Source organism: Festucalex cinctus, chromosome 7 (genome assembly GCF_051991245.1).
Source record: "Festucalex cinctus isolate MCC-2025b chromosome 7, RoL_Fcin_1.0, whole genome shotgun sequence".
Lineage (NCBI taxonomy): Eukaryota > Metazoa > Chordata > Actinopteri > Syngnathiformes > Syngnathidae > Festucalex > Festucalex cinctus.
The window spans coordinates 13180755-13206539 of record NC_135417.1 but is presented as its reverse complement, the minus strand read 5'-3'; the positions used below and the strand labels follow the sequence as shown (position 1 = coordinate 13206539).

Below are 25785 nucleotides of genomic sequence, written 5' to 3'. Positions count from 1 at the left end.
TAGGTGCCAACCGATCAATAAGCCTGACTCAACTCTATATTGTTCGGGTTGTCCAGCCGGCGCGAGATTTGCTTGTCTCACAGGAGCGAATGAAAGTGTCAGGCTGGTGTGGAGGAGACCTTGAGACTGACAGAGCGCTCAGCAACACGTTGCTTTTATCGGAGTTTATTTTGGGAGAAACGCAAACGCGTTCCGATGATAGCAGAGTGCAGGTCGTGTTTGACTTGATTTTTGAAACACTCAATATTGCCAGAAACATCATCATCAAATCAGAGCTCCAGACTGTCATTTTCTTTTCTTTTTTCAACTGGCTCCTAACCGGAATATTTCGGCCTTAAGGTCAAGTCACGTCATCTTTATTTATTTATATAGCGCTTTCAAACAACATCGACCTAAACATTTTCTTTACTAGATGTTGTGAAATCGAAATATGGCTTTCTGATTAATATTGTGTTTGTGGAATAGGAATTAACAGCAAAATTCATCCGTTTGAATCCTTCTCAGGTGGCAACCATGTTTCCGCTTGTTGCAGACTAAAGATGACGTCACAATTACTCAGGGCGAACGACCAATCACGGCTCCCCTGTTTTCTGAGGGTGCGCATGTGACGTTGGAAAGCTGAGCCGTGATTGGCCGTTAACTGAAGCGAGTCATTTTCAGTCGACAGCATGAGGCAAAATGGCCGCCTCCTGAGATGTGTGAAAACAGCTCTTACACAAACACAATATTATTCAGAATAGCATATTTAGAATGGAGGTTTTCTGCTCAAACACATTTTCTCCAGCATTCCAAACGTTTTTGGAAGACTTGAATTGCCCGTACAGGTGTGAGACTGAGCATGAATGTTTGTTTGTTTGTGTGCCCTTGGAAGAGTCCAACATTGGCCCAGTCAGTTGCGGCAGGCCTCGAAAATGAGGAAAACCAAACACATCTGCCACGTTTGAAGAAAATGGACAAAGGCAGTAAATTACAGATCTGACGACCCGAACTGTTGACATCGGAACTGGCCAAGATTCATTGAGTCCCGAATGAATTGTCCTGTGGTGCTACTACTGTTATTCAGACTGGGAGTGACTTAATTCACACCATCCGCCCGCCTCCGCCTCCTCCTCCTCCTTCTTCATTCCTCAGTGGCCCAAACAAGAAAACCAAACCCGATGAGGGTTTCTCCAACTCGACTGTTTTCGAAGTCCTCATAAATAATTGCATCAATTAGATGCCATCTATTTTCCCCCCATAATAAACATCACAGCGGATTCCAGCCGTTCTGCCGGGCAGTTTCCGTGGAAAACAAGCAAAGACTTTTGCAAGTCAAGGAGTTGACCAAAGTTGTGAGGAAGGACAGCTGCGGCTTCAAACGTGGTAAGTTCTCGTTTTTTGAGTCCTCCAAATCGATGCGTTTGCGGTGACGTTTTACTTTCTCCACTTCCGAGACGTTTGCAAGTCGACTCACTTTTGCTCAGTGAGACTTGCAAGCGGCTTCTTTTGTCGACTGAACTTGCAACTTGCATCCAAATGTGGCAGCATGTGACGACAAATGTTTCATGCGCTCGTAAATAAATGAACAACACAAATTTAGATCCCCCCCACGTGCTTGTTACGATTCAATTGATGTATTTTAAAGCTTTGCCATGCCCTCATTTATTATTCTCATACGTTGGACAAGAACGAACTCCTGCGTAGATATCGCGTTATTTTCCGAGAACGTGAACTCAACTCAGAACGCGATTTAAAAATCTTTACTTTAGTTTTGGTTGTTCACCAATTAAAGGCGGGTAATTTCTTTGTAAGTGTTGCTCTTCGTCTTTTCGTTTGTTTGATGCAACTTGATGTGCAGGCTTTTGTTGTTAATTCCGCTTTCCACGGATGAAGTGTTCATTTTTCTTGTGCTCACTGCAGTCATGCGTGAAATGTTGCGGCAGGCTGAATTGCTCTCCTGACATGAACTTGAATCTTGTGCAGTGGACAACATTCACATGCTTGTTTTCATGTCATATTTCTTCCCGCTGGGGCCTTTCAAATTGTCAAGCATCTGCACACAGCTGAACTGAGGCCGGTCAACAAAAGTATTTGTGTGAGCTTTAAAACAACAATAGCCTGCTAGATAATAAAAGCTGCCTGTGGGTTCCTGGCAACAAACACAACAGTCAAACCGTCTCACCGAATATCAAATGCAACTCGAAACTGGTGCTCAAAAGGATTTCAGGTGCCTGAAATAGACTCTCTCGTTCATGCTGAATGCCAGAGGTGGCGACTAACATGCTACTTTGACTCTGTTACATTTTCTCATTCTCTTTTGCAACATTTTATTTATTTTTTTACTTTAACTTGAGTAGAAACCGTTTATAGGACAGCCGGAGCTGTACCATAAAATGCCATGTAGGTGTTTTTTGTTTTTTGTTCTCTTCTATCCGCCCTCAATTACCTCCTGAAGTTGAATTTCTCCCTCAAACACGAGATGACAACTCAAATCATCTTTTCATCTTGATGTGGCGTTTGCTATCGGTTGTGTCCGAGGCTCTCTGTGCCTCTCTTGTTTGATGGCAAAGTCAAAGCACGCGCAGCTCAAGTTTATGAAATACCTGCGGTGACCCCTGACCCCCCTCTGGCTCAACGCTATTTGCCTCCTCGTTAATAAGAACCTGCTGTGCACTTCAATCCCCTCCTGGCACGTTGGCAAGATCAGCCGGGACTTTTTTTCTTACTTTGCTGTATTGTTGTCTTCTTTTACACATCTCAAAGAAAAGTTTGCTTTTATAAATGTGCTGCGTTACAAGCAAACATTTCTTATTAATATTAGTAGTAGTTCTTGGGTACAATTTGAGGATTTGAAGTTGCATTTCATCAACACTTGTTTGTTCTCCTCGCCAGCTGCGATGGATCTTTTCCTGTTTGTGGCATTCGTCTCCTGTTTGACTCCTGCTCTCGGTGAGGGTGATTTTTTATTATTTATTGGTTTATTTCTTTTGCCGTTGCCTGTGGTCTCTTTTGCTGCTTGTTTAAAACGCAATTTGCATTAGTTTGGCACCCAAATGTCCATGTTTGGTTTCTTCCCAGTTAGGAAAGAACCATTTCAATTGACTCATTGAGCCGTTTGCAGCAGTGAAAAAGTTCAGATTTGGTCCAGAATGAATTTGATGACGTCATTATTTTTCATGTACAATTACTACCTTTAAAAAAACATATTTTTCCACTTGCTGTTGTCGCCTGTGCTGAGGAAATAAGTAACGAGCGATCACGGCTCACCTGTTTTCTGGCTTTGGTCAGCAAACTGTGCCATGATTGGTCCTGAGCACAGGTGATGTCATATTGTTGATGTCATCACATGAATTCTGGACAAAATGTTATCATCTTACCTTTTGAAAATGAATCGAGTCTCCTTTTAAAGTAGAATTTCTGCAGCTAGTTCCAAGTTGTAACACGTCTTTTGTCCGTTTGTTTCTGCTTCTTGTGCTTCTTCGTGCATGTCGTTCGCTGTGTTTGATGTTACGCCGATTTGCAGACAGAATCGTTTCAAATTGTCCATGCTGTCCTTCAACATGAATTTCCTCGGCTGAAAGATTTTTTTATTTGATAAGAAATGCTGGGGAAAAGGTGCAAATGAATATTATGAATATTATTAACGCCACAGCTGTAAATGATGAGCCGCAATGAGAAATGAGTTGACGTCAATGAACGTTAATGGCGGTCGTCGTTGCCATTTCAGGAAAAGAGTTCAAATCCAAATCTATTGAGCTCAAATGTTCATATTTTGGAATGATTTGGCATCGCGCAACCCAACCTTGAAATGTTGAATGTCAGGACCATTAAACTATACTAAAACTAAAAAAGCGACTCACGGGTACGAGTATGATCGACGACCGATATTGCGTCATAGGATTTCTCACGCCTAAGACAAATTGTGATGGTTGATGAAGAATTTTTCAATTCCGCAGCTGCAAATCATCGCATTCAAATGAATCCGATTCTATACAACAATTTTTCATACTTTCTCTTTTTGATTGATGTTTGCCTCTTTTTGTCTTGACAGTTTCTGCTGCAGACAGTGAAAAAGGTGCGTTTGCTTTTGGTTTGGCAAAAGTCAAGTGTTGTTTGCTGCTCCATTGATTCTCGTCTCTCTTTTCTTCAAGCGGACTATGACAGCGCGTTTGAATATGGTAAGTAAGCAAACGTCTGCATTTGCTCATTTCCAAAACAACGCTGGATTTTCTTTGCCATATTTGGTCCACGCGATGTCAACTTTGAATGGAGATTTGTATGATTTTGTACCTGTTGACATGTCATATTTTTATCCGTACTGAGCATGTGCGGTCCTGTTTTTTTCTAATAATGCATCTTGAGCAGTGTTGTTTTCTTGCCGTTTGTAACAAGATCAGACGTCATCAACGATCAAGTCAGGACCATAAAAAAAACAAAAAAAGCACTTTGATTTCTTTGTTGTTGAAAATGTCAATCTCAAATGGCGTTTTTTGCTCTCGTCACGAGTTGCGTTGTCCGCTTGAAGAATGAAACGTCATTTTCCGCCCTTGGGAAATAAAGTTCCTGTCATCATCTTGTTTAAAGACGGACATGAAAGAATTAACCGCTGAGTTCATTTGAACTTTGCTGCCAACCAAATGTAAAGCTGACACTCACATTCATTCAATTTGGAGTTTTATCTTGCAGCGTACTAAATAAACGCCTTCGGATTTGTCCTCACCAGTCGGCCTTGGTTCGTTCTCTGTCTTTCTTTCTTTCTTTCTTTCTTTCTTTCTTTCTCTCAACTATCTGGACACTGGAATGATGTTTTCTCTGTTGATGGCGGTTATATTTGTCAGTCTCCTAGCAGAGGCTGAGGTAGTAGAATTTTAGATTCTTTTTTTTCCTTCCAACTGACAGCTTTGACTGACATATTTAATGAAAGTGCGAGTCCATAATCTTATCAATCAGCATCTGCACACTGTAATATTTTGCACCTGATTTCAGACTACGAATCTCTGAGGATCGGCGGGTTGGTTTTCGCTGCCGTGCTTTTCCTCCTGGGAATCGCCCTCATCGTCAGTGAGTATTTGCAACGGGTGTCATGAAGGCTCCGATATCAGCGCTGACACGACGCCGTGTCTCGTGCTGCTCGCTGCTTGTCACCAGATTTGCTCCGATTTCCCTCCCACTTGCTAGCAAATTCAAGACAGCAAAACACAAGAAGGAGCAAACCTGTGGACAGCGTTCGATCATTTGCAACGAGGACGCTTGCCGTCTCGTCTCGTCTCGTCTCGTCTCGTCTCGTCTCGTATCGTCGTAGGCCATTTCACAAAAAAAGCAAAGAGAAGGCTTTTACCATATAATATAATATATGTATTGATATAATAGTTATATTTGTATGCAGCTTTCATACTTTTGGGACAAATTCATGTCAAAAAGTGACAAAACGAGACATTTTGTGACTGCTGAAATCGAATTAGCATGTCGTAAAAAACTGTTAGTCACACTTGTTTTTATTATGCAGTTGAGCAGACGAAGGCGACTTTTCTCGATTATTCCCGATGAGGTCGGCATCGGAGAAACGTCATAAAAAAGGCAGAAAAACTGACAAATCATAAAGACGGTGCATAAAAACAGATCATAAAAGAGAGCAGTGCGGCGGCGCAAGTTTACTGTTTGGCTCCTAAAAAAGAAAAAGACACAAAAATGAGAGACTTGCTGCCAGTAAAAGACGCGCTGGCGCCTCCCAGTGGATGAATAAAGACGCATAAATGATGAGTGCCATCTTTCAAGATGCTTCAGCCTGACAACTTGTCGGTCGCAAGCCGGCTTTGGGATTTCCCACGTCGACCTTTCATATGAATGAATCGATGTCGTCACATGTTGGCAAATCCAATTTTAGGATCAAATACGCTCGGTCTGCTTTCACGCTGTCCAATTTCTGTTCTTGGCGAAACAAATTGAGATTTTTATGACAAATTTGTTGCTATTTCATCCTCCAGCAATTGTTTTGTTACATTTCCATATCAAACTCCCGAAACAAGATTCAAAAAGAAATACAATCCAAAATGGTCGCGTTCGACAGGCTGTTCCATGAATACAGAATTTATTCTTTTTGTTCGACATGTTTATTTTGAGCCATTGAATTATTTTAGCAGGGTAAAATTTATGATTACAAAATTTGCAGTAACTGTCGTTTTCTTAGAATGAACTCAACGGATTTATCGTGTTTTGGAAAAGACCGATCAACTTGGTTCTTACATTTCAATGTTTTTTTTCTTTCAATCATGAGATCTGCCATTACATAGTTTTAAGTCAACTCCTGAAAACAATCAAATTATGAATGTCACAGATACTTTTTACAACTTTTTTTTCTTTTCCCCTCCCAAACAGGTAGAAAATGTGTGTGTAAAAAGAGTGACAAGTCAAGGTAAGCCAAGAAATCTCAAGTCAATCGTAAAAAGTAAAAGTAAGTTGTATTTTTTGCAGCACGACTATTTGAACTATTTATTCATTGTGCTCAGGTCACGAAATCCAGATGTAGAATCGGGTGTTCCGAGAGGTAAATATATTTAGGCTGTTTTTTTTTTTTTTCCCCTCCATTGTGTTGTCTCCATCAACAAAGTCATCTAACTTTTTTTTTTTTTTTTTCCCCCCCCAGCATAATCCAAAAGTCAAATTCAGTTGGTACGTACCAAAGCAAAGATGGAAAAACACGCTCAAGTTCCATGTTTGATTTTTAAAAGCGACAGATGGGTTTGGTCATATTAAAAATACATCAATAAATACAGTTTGAATGTAATACTTGACTGTATATAAAATATGTCAAATTGTTTTTTTTTTTTTTTGACATGCAAATAATTCTTGTTAAATCTTTGTGTCAAATTGCTTTATTATTTGTCATAAATCAATGCAGTTATAATGACATGAAAAATATATCAAATAGTCATTGTATTTAAAATAATTACCATTTTTAAAGTAATTTAGTAGTTGTCAAACAATTCCAAAATGCTAAATGTATATTTAATTGCTTTATTTGACCTTTTTTACTGTATTATTTACAATAAGTCCTCTAAAGAGATAAATACAAAACTCATATCAACTGTACAGGAAATGCACTCTTGAAATATTGTTGGAAAATATGATTTTATTGACTCATTTGAGGCTGCAAGGGACTGACAATCAAAATTTGCTTTGCTTAGCTAACTCTGCCATATTTACATTGTAAAATGTTGATTCATCTGCATTGTCCCTTTCAAATAAATAAATAACAATCCAAAATAGTTTTAAGAATAAAATATCACATGATTCCACTTGCTGTATACAGTCAATTTTACGGTTTTTTGATCCTCTCCTTGCAGTTACCAAGTATTACCACCAGATGCCAGCAGATGATCAAATCGGCTGAAGACGTTCATTGATTTGATGAATAAAGACCTCCATTTTAAAACAAGCCTTATTTCATTCTCTTTTTTTCTTCTTCTTGCAAACAATTGAAGTTATCTTTATGCAGCAATGCAATCCAAATGTGCATATTTAGGCACATATTTGATGCAGCACGCAACATTGCGTCCTAAATTGTATGATTTGTAAAGCTTCCTGAATTTGCTATTTCAGGCACGCCGCCATATTGTTGACGGTCTGTCATGTGTTGTGGGGCAGCAGCAGCAGCAGCAGCAGCAGCAGCACTGCTGCACTCTTGTGCTGATGTTGCATTTGGCTCGGCCGCCACCCGTGAACGAACGTGAATGATTTATGTGGCGCTTCTCTGCAAAATTGCATCTCATTTCATCCACCTCTGCGGCAGTTGCTGCTAAACACGATTTCCCGCAAATGTGTGAGGGTAAAAGCTGCACGTGGTGTTATGAGATTACAGCAAGATGCTGCACTGCAGCGCCGCTGATGCGCACTCAGCAGAAGCTAAAGCAAGTTTTGTTCAAATGAACACTTGAGCAACGCATGTGCACACAAAAATTGCGCTCCATGTGTTGTCGCATTGCACACATTGAAATCAACCTGACTTTTGGAACAGATGTGCTGCTTTTAATATCGTGACATGACGCCGACGATATATTGTGGCACTTTTAATATCGCGATATTACGTGACATCCCTGGCGGCGATGTTGCTCGCTCTCCATTCATTTCCTATCGAAGCGAAAATCGCCTTGCATGTGAAAAATCGCGAGCGTACGCGTCGACGTCCACGACGCGATACTAGAAAGTTGAAACGTTCAACACTTCGCTGAGGCTTCAACCAATCAGAGAAGGTTTCATTGATGAGCCAATGAACGGACGGTGCGATACACCACAAAATGGAGGATCTCATTTGAGCTGCGGCCGACCATTAAGATTTTCGTTTCTATGTCGTGGAACGTCCGTTTACAATGATTGCGCCCAATTTAATAGCCAATCACATCTGTTGTCAACAAGCTGCGCTCGAGGGCGCCGTCGCAACTGCTTGTCGCTTCCCGTGTGTGGACACCTGCCGCAAGGTACGTAATTCCTTGTCGTCGCTTCCCGGGGAGGCGACAAGTTCGACGTAATTCGTTGTCGTCACTTCCCGGGGAGGCGACAAGTTAGACGTAATTCGTTGTCGTCACTTCCCGGGGAGGCGACAAATTAGACGTAATTCGTTGTCGTCACTTCCCGGGGAGGCGACAAATTAGACGTAATTCGTTGTCGTCGCTTCCCGGGGAGGCGACAAGTTCGACGTAATTCGTTGTCGTCACTTCCCGGGGAGGCGACAAGTTAGACGTAATTCGTTGTCGTCACTTCCCGGGGAGGCGACAAATTAGACGTAATTCGTTGTCGTCACTTCCCGGGGAGGCGACAAATTAGACGTAATTCGTTGTCGTCGCTTCCCGGGGAGGCGACAAGTTCGACGTAATTCGTTGTCGTCGCTTCCCGGGGAGGCGACAAGTTCGACGTAATTCGTTGTCGTCACTTCCCGGGGAGGCGACAAGTTAGACATAATTCGTTGTCGTCGCTTCCCGGGGAGGCGACAAGTTAGACGTAATTCGTTGTCGTCACTTCCCGGGGAGGCGACAAATTAGACGTAATTCGTTGTCGTCACTTCCCGGGGAGGCGACAAGTTCGACGTAATTCGTTGTCGCTTATGTGCTAGTCTGCTCTTTGTACTCACTCGTAGGACAACTTTGACATATTTGTAGGAGAACTATTTGTTAGTAAGGCAAAATGGAACTTATTGAAACATGCAATTCAACAAGTTAACATCTAATGCTTCAGTAGTAGTCGTAGTTGTTTGTTTGTTTGTATTACTAGCATGCATAAATGTCATACCGGAGTGGAAAAGGTTTTCCTCGCCTACTGTCGAATATCCAACCGAAAACTAACTTGGTCGCAGTTTGGTAGCCTGACAATCATTTTACTAGTGCGCCTTAGATCAACATACAAAAACGACTAATTAGGTTACTAGTAAATGGGCCTCTTGGAACAACATCGGCCTAATAATAGGACTACACATTCACTATTGTTTTTTAGTATTTATATTTATGAGTGAAGACGACATACTAGTACATGGACATCAATGCTCTGAAATGGTTTCCCAGAATCTTGCTTCTGCAGTCAGACAAGTGCAACGCCCGACTACCGCCACCAGGGGGCTCCTACTTGACGGTGGGCTGAGCTTGTGACTGCTCAGTGCGTTTCCACCCATCTGCAGTCTGCACATCAAAAAACTCGGAGGAACTTGTGCATTTGTGCACTGAAACCATGGCCGCCACAGGTCAGTCACTTCATTTGATATGATCACAAAGTTGCCACAAATGCTGATGCTGGGTTAAGTTCTTGCAAATATTCAAGCTTGTATTATCTTGGGAAGATTTATCCGCCATGCATTATTAATCATGATGGTGTATTGTTGCTACTTCCCACTAGTGTGTTGCTGCATTTGCCTTGAGAGAGATTTTCAGTGTCGTGCATTTAAAATGACGTAAAAAAATAAAAAATAAACATTCCTATTCATTGGACGCCATGTTTCTTTGCTTGAGATGCTAATAATAAATGGGAATAATAGACTCAAGGAAATACAAGAGCTCGTGTTCTGCTGTGCCACCTTTTTTGTGCATCTTTTCTGCTGAGAAAAGCATTGAGAGGAAACACTCCAGAGATTTGTGGAGCCAATGCTGCAACTGCACACACCTCTCAACACTGTTTTGTTTTGTTTTGTTTAAATGAATTTCTTTCCTCACAGAAGCGACGTTCCCAGACCGTAATGACTTTGAATTTGGTAAGAGATCATCTATGGCCAATGGACGTATGCAATAAGATCCACTTTGGGTTTATGAGCTCATGTCCCCTCATAGATGAAGAGACGTTGAGGACAACAGGGCTCGTCCTGGCCATTGTCATGTTTGTGGCTGGAATTTTGATAGCGTTAAGTACGTTTTGACTTCTTTTATACTGGACTCTTTATTAGTTATACGGTCTAATGAGATCCAAAGAAATGGTTACTTTACAAAGATAAAGATCACTTTTGATTGATATTATTCAAAATGTAAGTTTTCTATGGCAGCAATGAAGAGTGGCAAGCAGACCAATTAAATGCGCTTCCACTAGATGGCAGTATGCGCAATAAACCAGCTGCCGTATGTATGCATGTGTTGCCATTCATAGAAGAGAATCTGAACTTTTATGTTGAACTCAAGTCGATTTGTTTGATGCTACTTCCACCATACATGTATGCTTATCTTTGCAAAGGCTCGGGTCTCATTAGATCATGTATGTGTGTGAGTGAATATGACGTATTAGTAACCAATGTATCATTCCTCAAACAGGTAACAAATGCACTAAATGTGTCAAATCCTCATCCAAGTAAGAAGCGTTTAGTGGCTGCTGCGCTTGTGCATGTTGTATGAATCCGACTTTTTGAAGCAGTGGACCAACCAAAAGGATACTAACCTGCATCATTCCTCAATTCAACACACACTGGCCAAGACATGGCAGAGTTGTGGAATCACCTTTTAAAAACGGTCACTCGTCATGTGTTGGCACAGTGGGACGTCTGTCGCATGTCTCTTGTTTCAAAACACAAGAGTAAAAAAATACAAATCTATTTTGGAAGAGAAAAAAAAGGTGCTGTCTGTTGGACAAATTTCGGTATGGACGAAATAAATGCATAATGTTCCAATTTGATCCCCTGAAAATGAATGTGCCTGATCCAATGTTGCCTCTGCATGTTGGAGAACCCCGAAAACAAATGCGCTCACCTCTTTTATTTCCTCTGCTTGTGCCTGCAGATCATCTGATACTCCAAAACCAAAGACAGACGGTGAGCTCACTTTAGTTGGGGGCAAAATACGACTTCTCAAACAATCTAAATGTCGATTTTGCTTCCTCCATTCATTGCAGCGCCTCCTCCAGCTGTATAGCAAGTGGAGTATTTTGTCGAAGCAAAGAGAGGCCGGCGTCATAAGAACAGAAGTGTGCAACGTGGATAAAAGTGTTTTATGGTTGTTGGACCTCAGCTGGATGATCAATAAAAAAAATGTACTCAAACGTTTCTCACATTCATGACAGGTTCTTTTGGATACATTTCAAAAAGAGGTTCATTTAAAGCACGAGGAAGTTTAATTCAGTACTTGATGTTATAACACAGACAATATTTTGGCACATAGTTTATGAACATATTTTGTAGCTTCAATTTCTTTTCGTTGATATTAGCTAGCTAGCTAGCTAGCTAGGTATCTATTGAATAATTGCCATTATATTCATGGACACGTTTCAACATTCTTTTTAGCCCTAATAAGCTTCTTTGCTTTGCGATGACAATGCTCAGGTCCCATGACTGACTGACTGAGGTCAAATGGCACCGAAACTTGCTCGTTCTCAGACTACACATAGCGGAACCGTTGCTAGCTTTGACCACCAGCTGCTAGCGGCTAACAGCAGCATGAAGGAAGATGTCAGTACATGTCCCACAGGTAAGTGAAGCTCCTTGTTGGGTTGATACAGGAGAAAACGGGTGTTTAACTTGTGAAAACGATGCAGATAAAGTTCCTGATGGCGATTGGCTGTAGTGATCGGATGCTAGCAGTTAACTGCTCAACATAAAGTACAATAAGGACATCATTAATGACAGAGTTGGTTGAGATATGTTACATCTAAATTTAATACTGTCTGTTACTCAAAGTTATGTGTCAGCTGGTGTTTTATACGAAAAGTAACACGCATGAGTCACAGACCTCAAAATGTATTTTTCTCACTGAAATTACATTCAAAAGCAATTTAGAGCCTTCTTGGTGGTTTCTGGTCATGACATGAAGATGTCGGGAATTTTCTGGTGTTGAAGGTGAACTTTATGTATTCCTACAGAGTGAATGTCATCGTCATCACACTGCTCATTTATATTATAGACACTCACAGGAACCCCCCAAACATGACGACATCTTTAGGTCATGACTCAGCACGAGCATGCAACGTGTGAATGTGTCTTGTTTTGGTCACAAGACGCAGAACAAACAAAAGTCCAAGTAGTTTTACACAGTAAAAACATTCGATTCGCAAGTAAGATGCTTACAGAAGAGCAGCGAGTCTTCACTTAGCTCACTTTCAACATGAGCAACGTCGACGTAAGTAAATGTGCTGATTGAATTCAGCATGCTAATATATTATCGTGATCATCACGTCAATCCTGGTGACAAAGAGACCTCGAGGTCAGACCGTTGATTTCATGGAAATCAAAGAGTTTCTGAAAAATGACAACCATTGCTAACTTTCACTTCACCAAATGGTGAAACAAAAATCTTCAGGAGATACACAAACATGATCTTGAGATGCAATTTTTAAAAAAATCATAATTTTCCAATAATAATAATAATATGCTCTTTCTTTTTGCTTTTAAATACGTTTCAAAATAATGTCTTGACTCTTCATAGAAAATAGCATGTAAATATAAATATTCCGTTTTGTAAAGCAGCTAAATGGTGAATCGTTGAACGAGTTCAAATCCAATGTGAATTAGCCTCCAACTTCCACGCTTGTATGTCATGGGAAAAATAAAAAATCATAAAAATCCTTTCTTAACAGAACACTTTCGATCAATCAATCAATCAATCATAGTCGTGTTGTGCCGCCGGACGCCGACGAGTCGAAGTGCTCCGTTTCTTCAACATGAGTTTTAGCTGAAAGAAAGTTGAAACAAAATACAGACGCTTACAAAAGTTTTCAAACTTTGACCTTTCCCACATTTGCTCATGTTACAACCACAAAGGAAATTCATTTGATTGGAATTTCATGTGATCGACCAGCTGCGTGACTGAGGCCCGCATACAGTACTAGTACTGTCAATTTATAGTATATTAGAATGTTTGTTGAATTAACTTTTCTCTACTTTACCTGTCTGGTGTTTTCCTTTGGCTTCCTGTTTTTTCACTTATCTTTTCTAACAACCCGCTCACAAGATCATAAGGTGTCCGTACTTTACTAATTAGGTGACTTCTGAAGGGGAGTTCTTGTTATGGATTTTATTTAGGAGCATAAAAAGAGCTTGAATACTTACTACATACTACCCCGAACCCAAAAACACCCAATGGAAACCATGCATCATTTTCTTTCCAATTCACAATTATGTGTGACGTTGTTTCAGTCTTTCACATGAAACCACAATTAAAAAAAATACATTTGTGATCAGGAAAACACAACTAAATTACAATAAGATGCTTGAACATGGAAACAGCGTGAAGACACGAAAGAAAACGAAAGGGATGACATCACTGGGTTTGGGTTTGGATTTGGCTTGGCCAGTTCCTCTTTCTACGACTACACTGAAAAAAAACAAACAGGTTTGCATGTAACCCTGAAGGAAACTGCATTTTATTCGATTTTTTTTTTCAAAATGTTAATATTATTGCGGTACTATGTTTGTCCTGCATATCATTCCAAATTCACCCAAAAATTATTAGGCCCAGTTATTAGGGCAGTATAAGACACAATGTAAGACATGGCTGCCATCTAGTGGTGATTGATGATATTACCACTTAAAACGAGAGTAGATGCCTGAATGTTTGCAGTTCAACACCCACAGATTAGCAAAGTCGCAGATTTCGATTATATCTATTTTATTTTTTTTATTTTTTTGTAATAATCAAGGGGCCATTCAAGAGACCAAGAGGTCATGGGTGGCCAGTTGCAAAAGTTAAAGGCAGATGATATCAAACAGGGGTGAGCTGGTGATTTGATTGAGAAAATATCATATAAAATATGGCTTGCAGCTCACCTGCTCCCCTTGCAGGCCGCCCTGGAGAAGATGCGCCGGCAGGCCGTTCTCCATGTTGCGGATGCTCGGATCAGCTCCTCTGCTCAGTAAGAGCCGCAGGATCTCCTCCTGCCGGGGGTTGCCATGGAGACAGGCCGCCATGTGTAAAGCCGTGTGGCCGTGTGCCTTGAGGCGGGAAACGGGGGGGCAATGAGTCACGCTGTCCACGCCGGCGCTTTACACCGTCAAAGCGCGGACTTACTTTCATGTTGACCAAATCTTTCACATTCTGCATCGGGATGCTGAGCAGGTAGCGGACCAGATTGACGTTTCCTTCTTTCACAGCCAAGTGCAAAACTGTCTTGCTGCTTTTGATTTCCTGCAATTTGACAGTTGGGAGATATTGGCGGCGTGGGACGTCATGAAACCATATGAAATCTCACCGGAACATGCAAATATGACTACAAAGAAAACAAAAGTGACGACATCATTGTGGTTCGATTTGGTAGTTCCCCTTTTTTTAATATAGCACTCACTGGAAGAAGCATGACTTATTACAAGCCTCTAGAAAATTAATAGTGCTCAATTTTGATTGGCGCTGTCAAAGAGGTTTTGTTTGATCAATATGTTTATCAATATTCTCTCTCTCTCGCTCCATATCTATATACTCCACCTGGCTGAGTGGCGAGGCACCCGCATTGAGAAGCATTTCCACGCAAGAGAGCTTCTCGGCAGCTTTGGCCTGAAGGTTCGCGTCCGCCATCCCACAAGCAAACGAAGCCTTCATGGTGGCACTGTGAGAAATTGCTGCACAGTGCAGAGGGCTCATACCTATCGACAGCAAAGACAAACGAGGACAATTTCAGGTCAGTGACAGCTGCATACATGATGACATCAAATCGAAGTCGAGTGGCAAACAAAAATGGTCTTAAAATGCAGGGAAGAAAACAAACCAATTCAATCTAGCACTATTAGTGAAAGTGTTATGATGGCAACAGCTTGAACAAATCAATTCATACTTCACATTTTTTACAATGTTTTCAAATGATAACAACATAAGAGATGTCGTGACATTACCTTCAAAGTCTCTGGCCTCCAGGTTGACTGCGGGTCTGTTGGACAGAATTACCTGGAACAAATTGAATTCTTAATTCAATTATATTGTGTATGGATTTTACAGAGGATTTCTGATCTCAGCAAGCCCTAGATACCAGACAAATATGCTTCTAGGAGATATATGTTTTGCTATGTTCATTCGATACAAGGCATTAATAGAATAAATGGATGGAGGGATTTTAATAAAGAATAAAAACGTGCAACATTTTGAGATAACCCGGCGATTGTCTGGCGACCCTTGTGAGGAACAAGCGGTTCAGAAAATGGACGGACGGACGGATGGATGGCTATTTTAAAGCCACGCTCACTCCAAAGTGGTTCAGTCCCTTACCTGCAGTATCCCGGGTAAGCCATCATGGGCGGCCAGGTGAAGAGCACTTTGACCTTTGACATCGCAAGCGTTGATGTCTGCTCCAAATGACAACAAATCTTGAACAATGTCCGGCTGGTTTGCTGTCACCGCCACCAGTAAGGCAGTCTGTTCAAAATAAAGACAGAAATATATAATAATAATAATATAGCTTTCTACTACAGTATAAGCTTTTTATTATAATGGCAAATGTCTTCTCCCAATTTCAGAATGTGTCCATGTATTCAAATGGTTGTTCCATACTTTTCCTTTGTGCTCTTTGGCATCCAGCTTGCCCAAATCCTTCAGCTTCTCAGCCGCAGCAAAGGCCCACTCCCTGAGACCCTTCGCAGTGTAGATATGCAGGATGCTGACCCAAAACAAGAAACAAATTCAGCATACCAGGTATCTTAAGTGTTCGATTCTGATAATCACGAAAAAAAAATGCGAAATCGAAATATGTTGACATGAATTATGCATCCATGTATTGTGTATACAGTACATATGTCCTGTTGAGGGTCATTAGTGATGAACTGGTGCCTATCCCAACTGACTTTTGCACCCTGCGCTAGTCGGCAGACGTAGAAAAACAGCTCAAATCCGCAACTACGGACAATTTTGTTTTCAATTCGCCAAACATGAGTTTTTGCAACGTGGGAGGACGCCGGAATATGCAGAAAACCCACGCAAACTCCACACAGGAAGGCTGGGGCTGACATTTGACCTTTAAACCTCACAACGTGCTAACCACTACATCTTGTACTGTCATTATAAAATCATTATAACCAAAGCAAACATGGGGAAAAACAAAACTTTTTTCTTTTTTTTTTTGAATTATAATATCCAAAACTTGGAAATTCCAATTATTATAATGAGTGGCTTTTTAATTGTGACACATGACCACAAATGTGTAGGAAGCCTTTACACGCTTACATTTTTGACCCAGTTCCCTTTTAGAGATGAATATATTCCACGTATGACTCACCGACTTTTGTTTTTCTTTCTACGATTACCAGACGTCAACACACTCGGACAGTTTGGCTGCGAAATCGTAATAAATAGATTCATTCATTCATAAAAACGGAAACGAATGTGTGGGTTGGGAATAAACTTGATGCTATCTGTGTTCTTTTTATATCGTTTTCTTAGTCACATCACATTTGCATAATTTGACATTGGACACATTCATTTGTCACCCAATGTTCAATGAAAAAAAACAATCAATCAAGCTAATACTGGAAGAAAGAAAAAACATTTCTGAACAAACAGGAAGACTTGTAAACGACATGTTTGATGGATGCTTTTTGCAGTGAAAGGAAATACATTGTTGAAAATCATACTGATTCAAAAACAACAAATACATCAGTAAACATATTCATCCGTATTTTTTCTGTCTGTCTGTCTATCTATAGCTAGCTAGCTATAAATCTAGCTAGGTAGCTAGCTATAGGTATGTTGCTAAATTCCTTCTGACTCCCTAACACCACTTTGGGAACGGTCAAAGTGAAGCAGTGCGTGCTCACAGAATATTTTTGAGCGCATGTTCGTAGACGTGCTCGGCGTAAAAACGGGCAGGTCGTTGAGCGAGTTTAGTGTGCTTGTGAATGTGCTCGATATAACCCAGTTGGATTATCTTTGTATTTATATCAAAAGTGACAAAGAAGGAGTTTCTCGTGCATTCACGAAATCCAAAGACTTGGTGGAGTTCGCACAATCACACCGCTGAGCACTCACGTGTCTCCATCCTCATCCTGGCAGATGATTCGACTGTGGTTCATGTCTGTCAGCAGCATCCTGGCCTTGTCGAGCGTCCCCGTGTCTAACCATGACCCGAAAGTAGGCTGGGGGCCCTGCGTCGGCTCCACAGCGGGCCAAGTGGAAGCTGCGCTCTCATGTGAAGCTGCCATCAGACATTCCTGCTCAAAAGAACATCAGGTCAGTTGACTTGAAGTCATTCGTGCTTTTGCCACTCAAGACATTTTCCCTCACATAAGATTGAGATGCGAATCCTTGACGCTGCTGGTGGGAGCTGAAATCTGCGTCTGTTGGGACGCCGTAGCCGACAGCAAAGCTTGTTCCAGGTTGGTTGGGGTCATAAGAGAGGGTCGACTGCTGCATGGGGGTCCACTGTTCACAAGTCACAGCTGGCATGTGCGGGGAGCTGCTCGATGCGCCTGAATATGAGGGAGGAAGACGCCTACTAAGAACAGATGACGTTTTCATCAAAGCTGCGTGTGAATTGTCCGAGGCTTGCCTGAGCAGGTCACTTGTTCTGGTGCTGGCAGGTGCTGTGGGAGTAAAGATAGAAAATAAGTTAGTAGTACACAATACTGTACTCTGTAGTCAGACAAATATGCTTTTCTCACAGTAAGCATGTCGTGAGCAGCGGCACCAGTTGTGTTTGTGGGAAAGGAGGAAAACCCCGAGGACGTCTCTCGCTTCCTCTTCTGTTCCAATAGTTTCTTCACTGTGGGCAGAGTGCAGCCTGGCTTCTCCTTTGGCACTGTGTGGCAACAATAGTGACATGCTGATTTGTGTATTCAGCAGTAATCATTCATTTGTTTCTGGTGTCAAAGAACAGGTAAGAAATGTTTGCCCATTGTTTGTGTGGGTTTTCTGCTGGCATTCTGGCCTCCTCCAACATTCCAATCTGGTCTAAAGTCAGCTGAGATCGGCCTCAACTCAACCACCATCGCCTACTCGTGAGAAGAAGCGCAAATTAATAGCAAGTTTTGAAATACTGATCTATCAATTGATGCTATAGTACACTGACTGATGTTTCTCCATTACCTATTTGAGGTTGTGCCCTGGTTGATATTTCCTTTGACAGGTACAATAGGAAAAAAGCACACATCATTTCCACTCTGTGATCTGACACACCGTCTCCATTAGGAAGACACATGAGGTTGAACAGAAAACCTTCACAATGGGATTGCCGACAATCTTTTCTATGACATCGTCCTGTTACACTCACAGAACACAAACCACATCTTCCTTTAGCGTGACACCAGACGCCAGACGTCACGTTGGCACGCGTTTGCTTGTCTGCTTTCGACTTTGCTGCACTACACTTGCTGTTGTGGTCTGATGTTTTGATGTGTCATGGGCAGTAATGCTGTCTTTTTAATGCTGTCTTTTATTTGAACGGTTCTGTTTTGTGGGTTGAACGGTTGTGTAACATACAACTTCTGCGAGCTGGAAATCAAGAACTGGAGGCATTCAAAACATGAACATATTAGATGAATACAGAACACACAAGCTAACATCTTTTCAATGTCACTCTGTTTGGTTCACTTTGACGCTTTGGATTGGTTGCTATCTTGGCATTGACGAGACTTTTAAGCATACTCCACATACTAATTGGATTCATGTTGGGCTTTTTGGAATATCATCCTGAGATCGTAATGTCATGTTTTATCCATTCTAAAATCACTTCTGATGTGTGCTAGCAGTCCTTCCCCTGTTGTAACACTCAATTGTGCGTAAGTGATAATTGTCTAGCAGCTGTTGATTTGAAGTGAATTTCAAGAATTTGGGGATAGTCCTCCTGTACTGTTTTGTCCAGTTGTACCACTGGCAGCAAAATAGCATCAGAGCATGACCTTACCGATTTGACGACATATAACCAAGGCAGAGTGACTTGGGTGCTGAATCATACCTCAACGTGGCAACAATCAGTGATTGTGAAGATGCTTCACACCCCTTGAAGAGTTTATCAACCGTTTTGTACTCAAAGCCACATCTCATAGGATTAAGAATAAAACATTACTTCTGATTGAACTTGGCTATTGTAACACAATTTTACAACTTCAACTTGCAGATTTTGTGGTTACGTCCACATCCAATATGGCGGACGTGCTGACATATCACACGTAACGGGGAGGGGGTGTCTGCAGCAGAAGATTAACAATAAATAAATAAATAATACGCCAATGAGTGACAATAGAATTTGTCCCTTCTCGAATGCCGTACTGTGAATGTGTCAGTCTACAGCAGCTGTAGTGATTACTGGGAGACACTTACGATTATTCAAATCTATGAGTGTGTGTAAACACAACTGATGGTGATTATTGTGTTTTTCTTTCTCCGTGGCACTAAAATGTTAAAAGGAAATCAATAACAGAGAATAATGGCAAACTTCTAGCTCTAAATTTACAACAGGTCCTTGAGCAGTTATGTTAAATGCCCCCTAAAGGTCACTTTATATGACTAATGACGACTGAATTTCATGCTTGAGTTGAAAAGGTGCAACTACACATCACTCACTCTTGAGACATTTGATCTTTATAAGGAAATGTCAACTTAGGTCACATGATGCAAACCACACAAAAAAAAGTTTGCTCAGTAGTTGAGAGAAGTTGGACTGGATGAAGAAATAGTGAGACATCCATCTGTTATTTTATCCTCTTCAGTGTCACAGGAAGCACGTAATTACAATTTGCCAGACAATCACGGGACAAATACTGTATTAAGTTATCGACCAAGTAAAGAAGTAATGAGGGATCCCTGAGCTGACTTTGAATCAGCAACATTTTGTATCATTCTTTATGCAATGGTCATGCAGCTGTACAGCAGGCGCAGTTATCCATACATTGAAACTTGATTGGCGTTCGGGTTGCCCTTTACCATATTCAAATGCGGGCAGTGGGAAACCCTGCCTGGACACTGAGTCATGTGTGTGGGAGGGAAGACGGGGATTCCAGTGACCTTTCTCTTCTGGCCTCCCTCCTCACAGGGGAAAAAAGAAAAGAAAACGAAAGACGGACCGAAACAAGCAGCACTGTGCCAATTTCCTCCTTTTGCGGTCTAACAGAATCAGAGAGCATGAAAAAATATGTTTTTCAAAAAGAAATAAAAACAGAGGGCGAGAGGGAAATAGAGATGTGTTTATCACATCATCTACATACTAACAGAATACTTTACTGTACACCATCACTATATTTATATTTAGCCTATATATAGAAAAAATGTGAAACGAAAATAGTAAGAAAATAACGAGTAAGGGATTCCTCGTAACATCAACAGTCACTAGTTGGAAATGTCCACCGAAGAACATGAATGGAAAAAAGTGCTGAAAATGAACGTACCTTTCTCAAAGTGCATGTCTCACAACTCTTCGTCTTGGTTGCTATGAGATGGATGAAATCAAACAGCAGCTCGACCGGCGTGCAGATGTTTGTTGTCTGACGTCTGAAGTCTGTTTGGCGTCTTGTTGACTACTCGACACACTCGCGCGTGTGCGTGTGCGTGTGCGTGTGCGTGTGTCATCCACGCCTTTTTCTTTCTTGAGTGTGTGCGTACTTCCCACTTTAACGAAGATGGCTGTCAACTATATAATGATGATAATAAGAAGAATTGTGAAGCTTCACCCTTGATAAAGTACAGCGTTGATATTGAAATAATGCCTCTAAAAGTCAACAATATAACGATACAAATAGCATAACACACAATAATAATAATAAATTCAATCATATAGCTACATATGTCTTGCTACTAAAGTTTTCCTTTCACACGGTAACGTGTAAACAAGGCAGCCAGATAATAATTACAAATGTGAAGAATGTGGCACAAAACTTTTGTGTACTTTGAAATTTCATGAACAAAATATAGCTCAATTGAGTAGTAAGATTTCCATATACTAACTGTTGATAGAATTTATGATTATTGTTATTATTGCGGCTATATATTTTTACTTCATGTTAGCAAACTCCTCTCTTGTACATTTGATTTATTTGAACCATTGTTGGGGGGAGAATAAAATGACATGAATTTGCTATAGTCGAAGAAGATGTTGAGATGTGTTTAGTAAATGAATAAAAGAGGGAAACATTTGATCAGCAAAATCTTTACGTTGTGGCAAGTTGTGAAAATGGGCGTGCCTTGTATATGACAGGTTGGATCTTATCGAGTCATTTGGATTGCGAGTTTGAATGGATGATTGTGCCAAATGACTGCGGACTTTTTTTGTCTTCGAACTGCAGCGTTTGATGCCGTGATCTACTGGCTCAGTTACGACACCTAGTGGGCAGTAGTGGTAGCGCTCTGGCACTGCACAGTACCACCAGAATTGTCTCATTAAAATACAGTAAGAAGTACAGTAGAACCCTTACTATTCATTAAAAAAAAAGTGTATTTATTATTGTAAGCCACTATAACATTATTCACAGTTTGAACGTAAAAAAATGTTCAAAGGAAAATGAAATAAATTAAATAATAATATATTAAAAAGTATTGTACATAAGTGTTGAATAGAAAATTGTACCTTAATAAATGTTCAGGGGGAAAAAACTGTTCTCAAAGCTTAAATGCAAATGTATTGTACACGAAAGTTTAATACAAATAAATACATTTTAAGATTGTTGTATTTGTTTTGAAATATCCAAATGGTCTCATCAACTACACACTGTTGGGCATAATGCTGGCATCTTTCGTGCTACGACAAAATACTAAAATAGTTCCAATTGTAGAACATTCTTCAGATTGTTCACAAGCACAGACATATTTGAATATATACAAATGCTGTTCAAACTTTTTAGCAATTTGAATCGACTTTTATTTTTTAAATTTTTCAGAACTCAGTACAACATATGCACAGCAGATGTGTTTACATTGAAGTGAACAAATATATGTTCACAAAACAGGACACAGAAAGAAAATTGCAGGAAAATATCCATCCATCCATCCATCCATCCATCCATCCATCCATCCATCCATCCATCCATCCATCCATCCATCCATCCATCCATCCATCCAAGCAACCTCTCAAGCGGTCTTGCTCTCTGTGTGCCCGTTTAAATAATTGTGCTATGCAATAATGCAAGTCATTTTTGTGTTTTAGCAACTGGGAAAAAAAACTGTAACGCAGTACAGGTAATGGGCGAATTCTTGTACAGACAGCGCCCTCCACTGTTAAGAAAGGAGAACTGACGTTGAAAAGGGCAAAAGAGGGCGGGGCCATGTTGTTAGTGACAGCGAAGCCCAAACTCCAGACGCATTTGAAGTTTTACGTCATCATCATCTTCTGGTTCGTGGATGGCACATCAACATCGCCATCAGGTAAGAGCATTGAAACTCGCCCATCAATATAAAAATGTTTGACGGGGTTGTGACAATAATAGAACATTTGTCTTGATTATCAACTCATGCGTTTTAATTCAGAATCTACAGAAATAAACTCTCAATAATACAAGAAATAACTACAATACATGTTGATGAAACCTCACAAGTCACAATTTAGAAAATGTCATATTTTTTCAAAAATCTACACTTTTGGTCAGTCATGTCATGTATCCCCCCCCAAAAAAAAACAAAAATCACAGGTACAATGGCATGCAGCAAATTATTTGTCCTGTTCTTCTCGTTACTCTGCAGTAAGTATGACTTTCTTTTCGTTCTCATGAATTGGTCTTTCCTGTGCAGGAAGTAAAACCACAAGCTAATTTCAATACGGAAATAATGACTGCCAAAAGGTAAAGTGCTCCAAATGCAGAAGTGTTATGATTGAGATATGTTTCTTTTTCTCTTTTAAAGACCAAACTGTGGCCGTCCGAGGTAAGTTCATTCATTTGAAGCCAAAACATTAGGTACACCTGCACAGTTCCTCAATTTTAGTGCCCTTGCTTTTCTGTTTATATTGGTGGACTATACAGAAGGTTCGGGTGGTGAAAGTAGTTTGAAAACTTCTATATTTTCAAAAGCAAGTACTCAAGTTCAGATTTGGTTTTCATGATGTAAAATGTGACCCTAATGATGTGTACTTTGACACAAGTAAACCTAACGCAGTTGTTTATTTTGTCCACGACTTTGTCAGGATCTCAAATTTTCAGGAGTCCATTTGTATTGTGGAATAAAATTGCATCACAATGAAATGTGTTCCAAATATGTTTGTCGTTTATCATCTCGCAAAATGAGACAAAATATTAGAAACATTTCCAAATATAGTGCAATTCTACACCCACAATAACATGGTGTAAATAAATGGATTCATCTCTGCTCAGGCTTGATTCAATTTTTCCATGCCTTCTTTTTTTTTTTTTTTTTTTTTGCGCCCACTCCACCATGTGTTTATGTGTCGTCTACCCCAGCAGGCAGCTCAGTGTCATGCTACAAGATCGATCCTGGCATGCTAGCATGTATTATAAGTGCGGATGTGCTGTTGACCGTCATCCTGGTCAGCATCGTCTACCGATGTGCCCGCATTCGGCATCGCAAAAATCACAAGCCCCGAAAAGACAGTAAGGCAATAAATAGTGTGATATGTTTGTGCATGCGCATGATCCAGTAATGATTCTTTCTTTTTTTTTAAATTATTATTACCCCTTGTGTCATCTCTTCACAGACGACGACCACAAAGTGTATATGAATGTTCCGACATCAAGCAAGTCCTGACAGTATTAGGATGAGTTTTGATTTTGATTTTTGATTTTTTTTTAATACAGTTAAAACAATAAGGTTTGGGCATCACTCACCTGTGCAAAAGTAGCTGTAATTATACTAAAATCTGGTTGTAATTCATGAGAATAAAATCTTTTCAAAGTCATTTTTTTTCTGGGGAATATGACAATATTCAAAGTACTAAACAAATGATAAAGAAAAATTAATATTAAGGCTTTGTTCTATCATTCATTTGCAAAAAAAAAACCTCGCTTTGACTTTATTCTTACAAAATGAATGTTTCTCCTATTATGACTTTTTTTCTCATATTTGAACTTTTCCCCCATGTTTTTCCTTTATTTATTTTTTTTATCAATTGTCATGTATCTTTTTTAGTCCCTTCGTGTCATAGAATTACAAAATACATTTTGTATAAACAGTCTAATATCTGTCTGTGTATCTGTCAGGTTTAAACACCATCTATGACATTTTTAAACTGCACAAATGAGGAGACAGACATTAAAATGAGAAAAAACAAGGCCTTTACTTGTACAAGGAGAGATGAGCAAGAGATGTGTGCTGGTCACAATCCTCTGGCCCACTCCGACACACATTCACATTTCTTGTCTTTTCATAGAGTTCGCTAACAAATGGTCACAAAAAGAGGCGGAGAAATAGCAGCATTGTGGCATCACAAATACAATAGTCATTAACACAGAAGACATCCTTTGATCACTAATCCTTGAATGCTGTCTCCTGTCCTGGTGTGAAGTTCTTCATTCCCGCATTCCAGACGTCCTTAGGTTGAATACACATACAGCAACCCAAACTGATAGTGAAGTACTGAGTATATGCTTTAAAATTAACTCTATGCAATAAAAGAGAAAATATGGAATAATATATACATAATAATCCTAACAGTATCCATTATTGCAACAAATAAAATTGACATTTTCCAGATTGCAACTAAGTGTGAAAATAAGTGAAATGAGGAAACGCAAACAGCAACTTGTCTTGAATGGATTGGCTCCTCCTCCAAATCCAATCACATGTCCACATGTCAGCCTCACTTCTTCTATAAGTCTGCGTCCGCCATCATTGCTGATTGACAACCTCCATTTTATGGATGAAACGGAATACAGCATGAAGGACACATTTGGTATTGCGGGTTCACTATTTGGTGAGCGCTCCATCCATAAACGCTCCTGTATTTGTTCAATGTCCTAATCCTGAGCATGTACAACAAAAGGTACATTTTTGCTGTTTTGCTTGATGTTTTTGCAGTTCTGTCTTTGTGTGTTTGGTAGAACGTGGCTCTTGTTGTGTGATTCGCATGCAGTCCGTCGTTGGCATTATCGCCTCTGATGTGCTCTTGACTGTCTTCATTGCGGTTGCTGAGCATCCACAAGAGAAGGACAGAGCAGAATGGTGAGCATTCCACTCATTTATGAGTATGAGTATTCAATGCAAAATTGCCTTTGTTTCGCTTGATAAGTCATTTCCATATTTTGAATGAACTAACAGTGAAAAAGCACGTCGAACCAGAAGAGAAAACCGAATCTCCCTATCAGGTGAAGTGTCGCTTCAATTTTGTTTACGTTAAGAAAGGCAAAGAAACTGATGACATGTGCTCTTGTTTTGCAGGAGTTACATGGAATTCAATCAGATGTGTATAGCGAACTTCAACACTTCAGGAAATGAAACTGTTTGTTTTTTTTAAATTATTATTTCATGTTCCATTGCATTAACTTTACAAATTGTTCCTTTTTTT

The 25785-nt window shown here is 40.2% G+C and overlaps 4 protein-coding genes across 13 annotated transcripts; 3 read left to right on the top strand and 1 right to left on the bottom strand.

Annotated features, from left to right (window-relative positions):
- The first annotated feature begins 1102 nt into the window (after positions 1–1102).
- LOC144022308 (phospholemman-like) lies at positions 1103–7414 on the top strand. Of its 3 annotated transcripts, none has more exons than XM_077527009.1 (9): positions 1103–1362; positions 2872–2928; positions 4031–4054; positions 4131–4157; positions 4966–5040; positions 6355–6391; positions 6486–6523; positions 6623–6648; positions 7323–7414. In XM_077527009.1, the coding sequence occupies exons 2-8, from the start codon at positions 2877–2879 to the stop codon at positions 6625–6627; spliced, it is 258 nt and encodes an 85-aa protein (XP_077383135.1). In that variant the 5' UTR covers positions 1103–1362; positions 2872–2876; the 3' UTR covers positions 6628–6648; positions 7323–7414. The 3 variants fall into 3 exon arrangements, with proteins under 3 accessions (XP_077383135.1, XP_077383136.1, XP_077383137.1); XM_077527010.1 differs by lacking the exon at positions 1103–1362 and adding an exon at positions 1675–1786; XM_077527011.1 differs by lacking the exon at positions 1103–1362 and adding an exon at positions 1911–2206.
- An 864-nt stretch (positions 7415–8278) lies between these two features.
- On the top strand, positions 8279–11511 carry LOC144021809 (uncharacterized). Of its 5 annotated transcripts, none has more exons than XM_077525975.1 (6): positions 8279–8453; positions 9531–9706; positions 10175–10210; positions 10287–10361; positions 11220–11251; positions 11332–11511. In XM_077525975.1, exons 2-6 carry the CDS (start codon positions 9694–9696, stop codon positions 11494–11496), a joined length of 321 nt encoding a protein of 106 aa, XP_077382101.1. In that variant the 5' UTR covers positions 8279–8453; positions 9531–9693; the 3' UTR covers positions 11497–11511. The 5 variants fall into 5 exon arrangements, with proteins under 5 accessions (XP_077382101.1, XP_077382102.1, XP_077382099.1 ...); XM_077525976.1 differs by lacking the exon at positions 8279–8453 and adding an exon at positions 8468–9059; XM_077525973.1 differs by lacking the exon at positions 8279–8453 and adding an exon at positions 8468–9142.
- Positions 11512–11574: 63 nt separating this feature from the next.
- Positions 11575–20876, bottom strand: nfkbid (nuclear factor of kappa light polypeptide gene enhancer in B-cells inhibitor, delta). 3 transcript variants are annotated; one of them, XM_077525959.1, is made up of 12 exons: positions 20729–20876; positions 18008–18144; positions 17896–17929; positions 17631–17815; positions 17376–17557; positions 15906–16011; positions 15624–15770; positions 15254–15305; positions 14850–15007; positions 14439–14555; positions 14198–14362; positions 11575–13103 (listed from the first exon to the last, which is right to left on the bottom strand). In XM_077525959.1, exons 1-12 carry the CDS (start codon positions 20742–20744, stop codon positions 13032–13034), a joined length of 1371 nt encoding a protein of 456 aa, XP_077382085.1. In that variant the 5' UTR covers positions 20745–20876; the 3' UTR covers positions 11575–13031. The 3 variants fall into 3 exon arrangements, with proteins under 3 accessions (XP_077382085.1, XP_077382086.1, XP_077382084.1); XM_077525960.1 differs by lacking the exon at positions 20729–20876 and adding an exon at positions 20268–20686; XM_077525958.1 differs by having other exon boundaries at positions 17896–18144.
- hcst (hematopoietic cell signal transducer) lies at positions 11582–25573 on the top strand. Of its 2 annotated transcripts, XM_077525970.1 has the most exons (9): positions 11582–11903; positions 14071–14142; positions 14213–15042; positions 22480–22697; positions 22961–23011; positions 23172–23192; positions 23726–23875; positions 23980–25442; positions 25539–25573. In XM_077525970.1, the coding sequence occupies exons 4-8, from the start codon at positions 22598–22600 to the stop codon at positions 24027–24029; spliced, it is 372 nt and encodes a 123-aa protein (XP_077382096.1). In that variant the 5' UTR covers positions 11582–11903; positions 14071–14142; positions 14213–15042; positions 22480–22597; the 3' UTR covers positions 24030–25442; positions 25539–25573. The 2 variants fall into 2 exon arrangements, with proteins under 2 accessions (XP_077382096.1, XP_077382097.1); XM_077525971.1 differs by lacking the exons at positions 11582–11903; positions 14071–14142; positions 14213–15042 and having other exon boundaries at positions 17349–22697.
- The last annotated feature ends 212 nt before the right edge of the window (positions 25574–25785 follow it).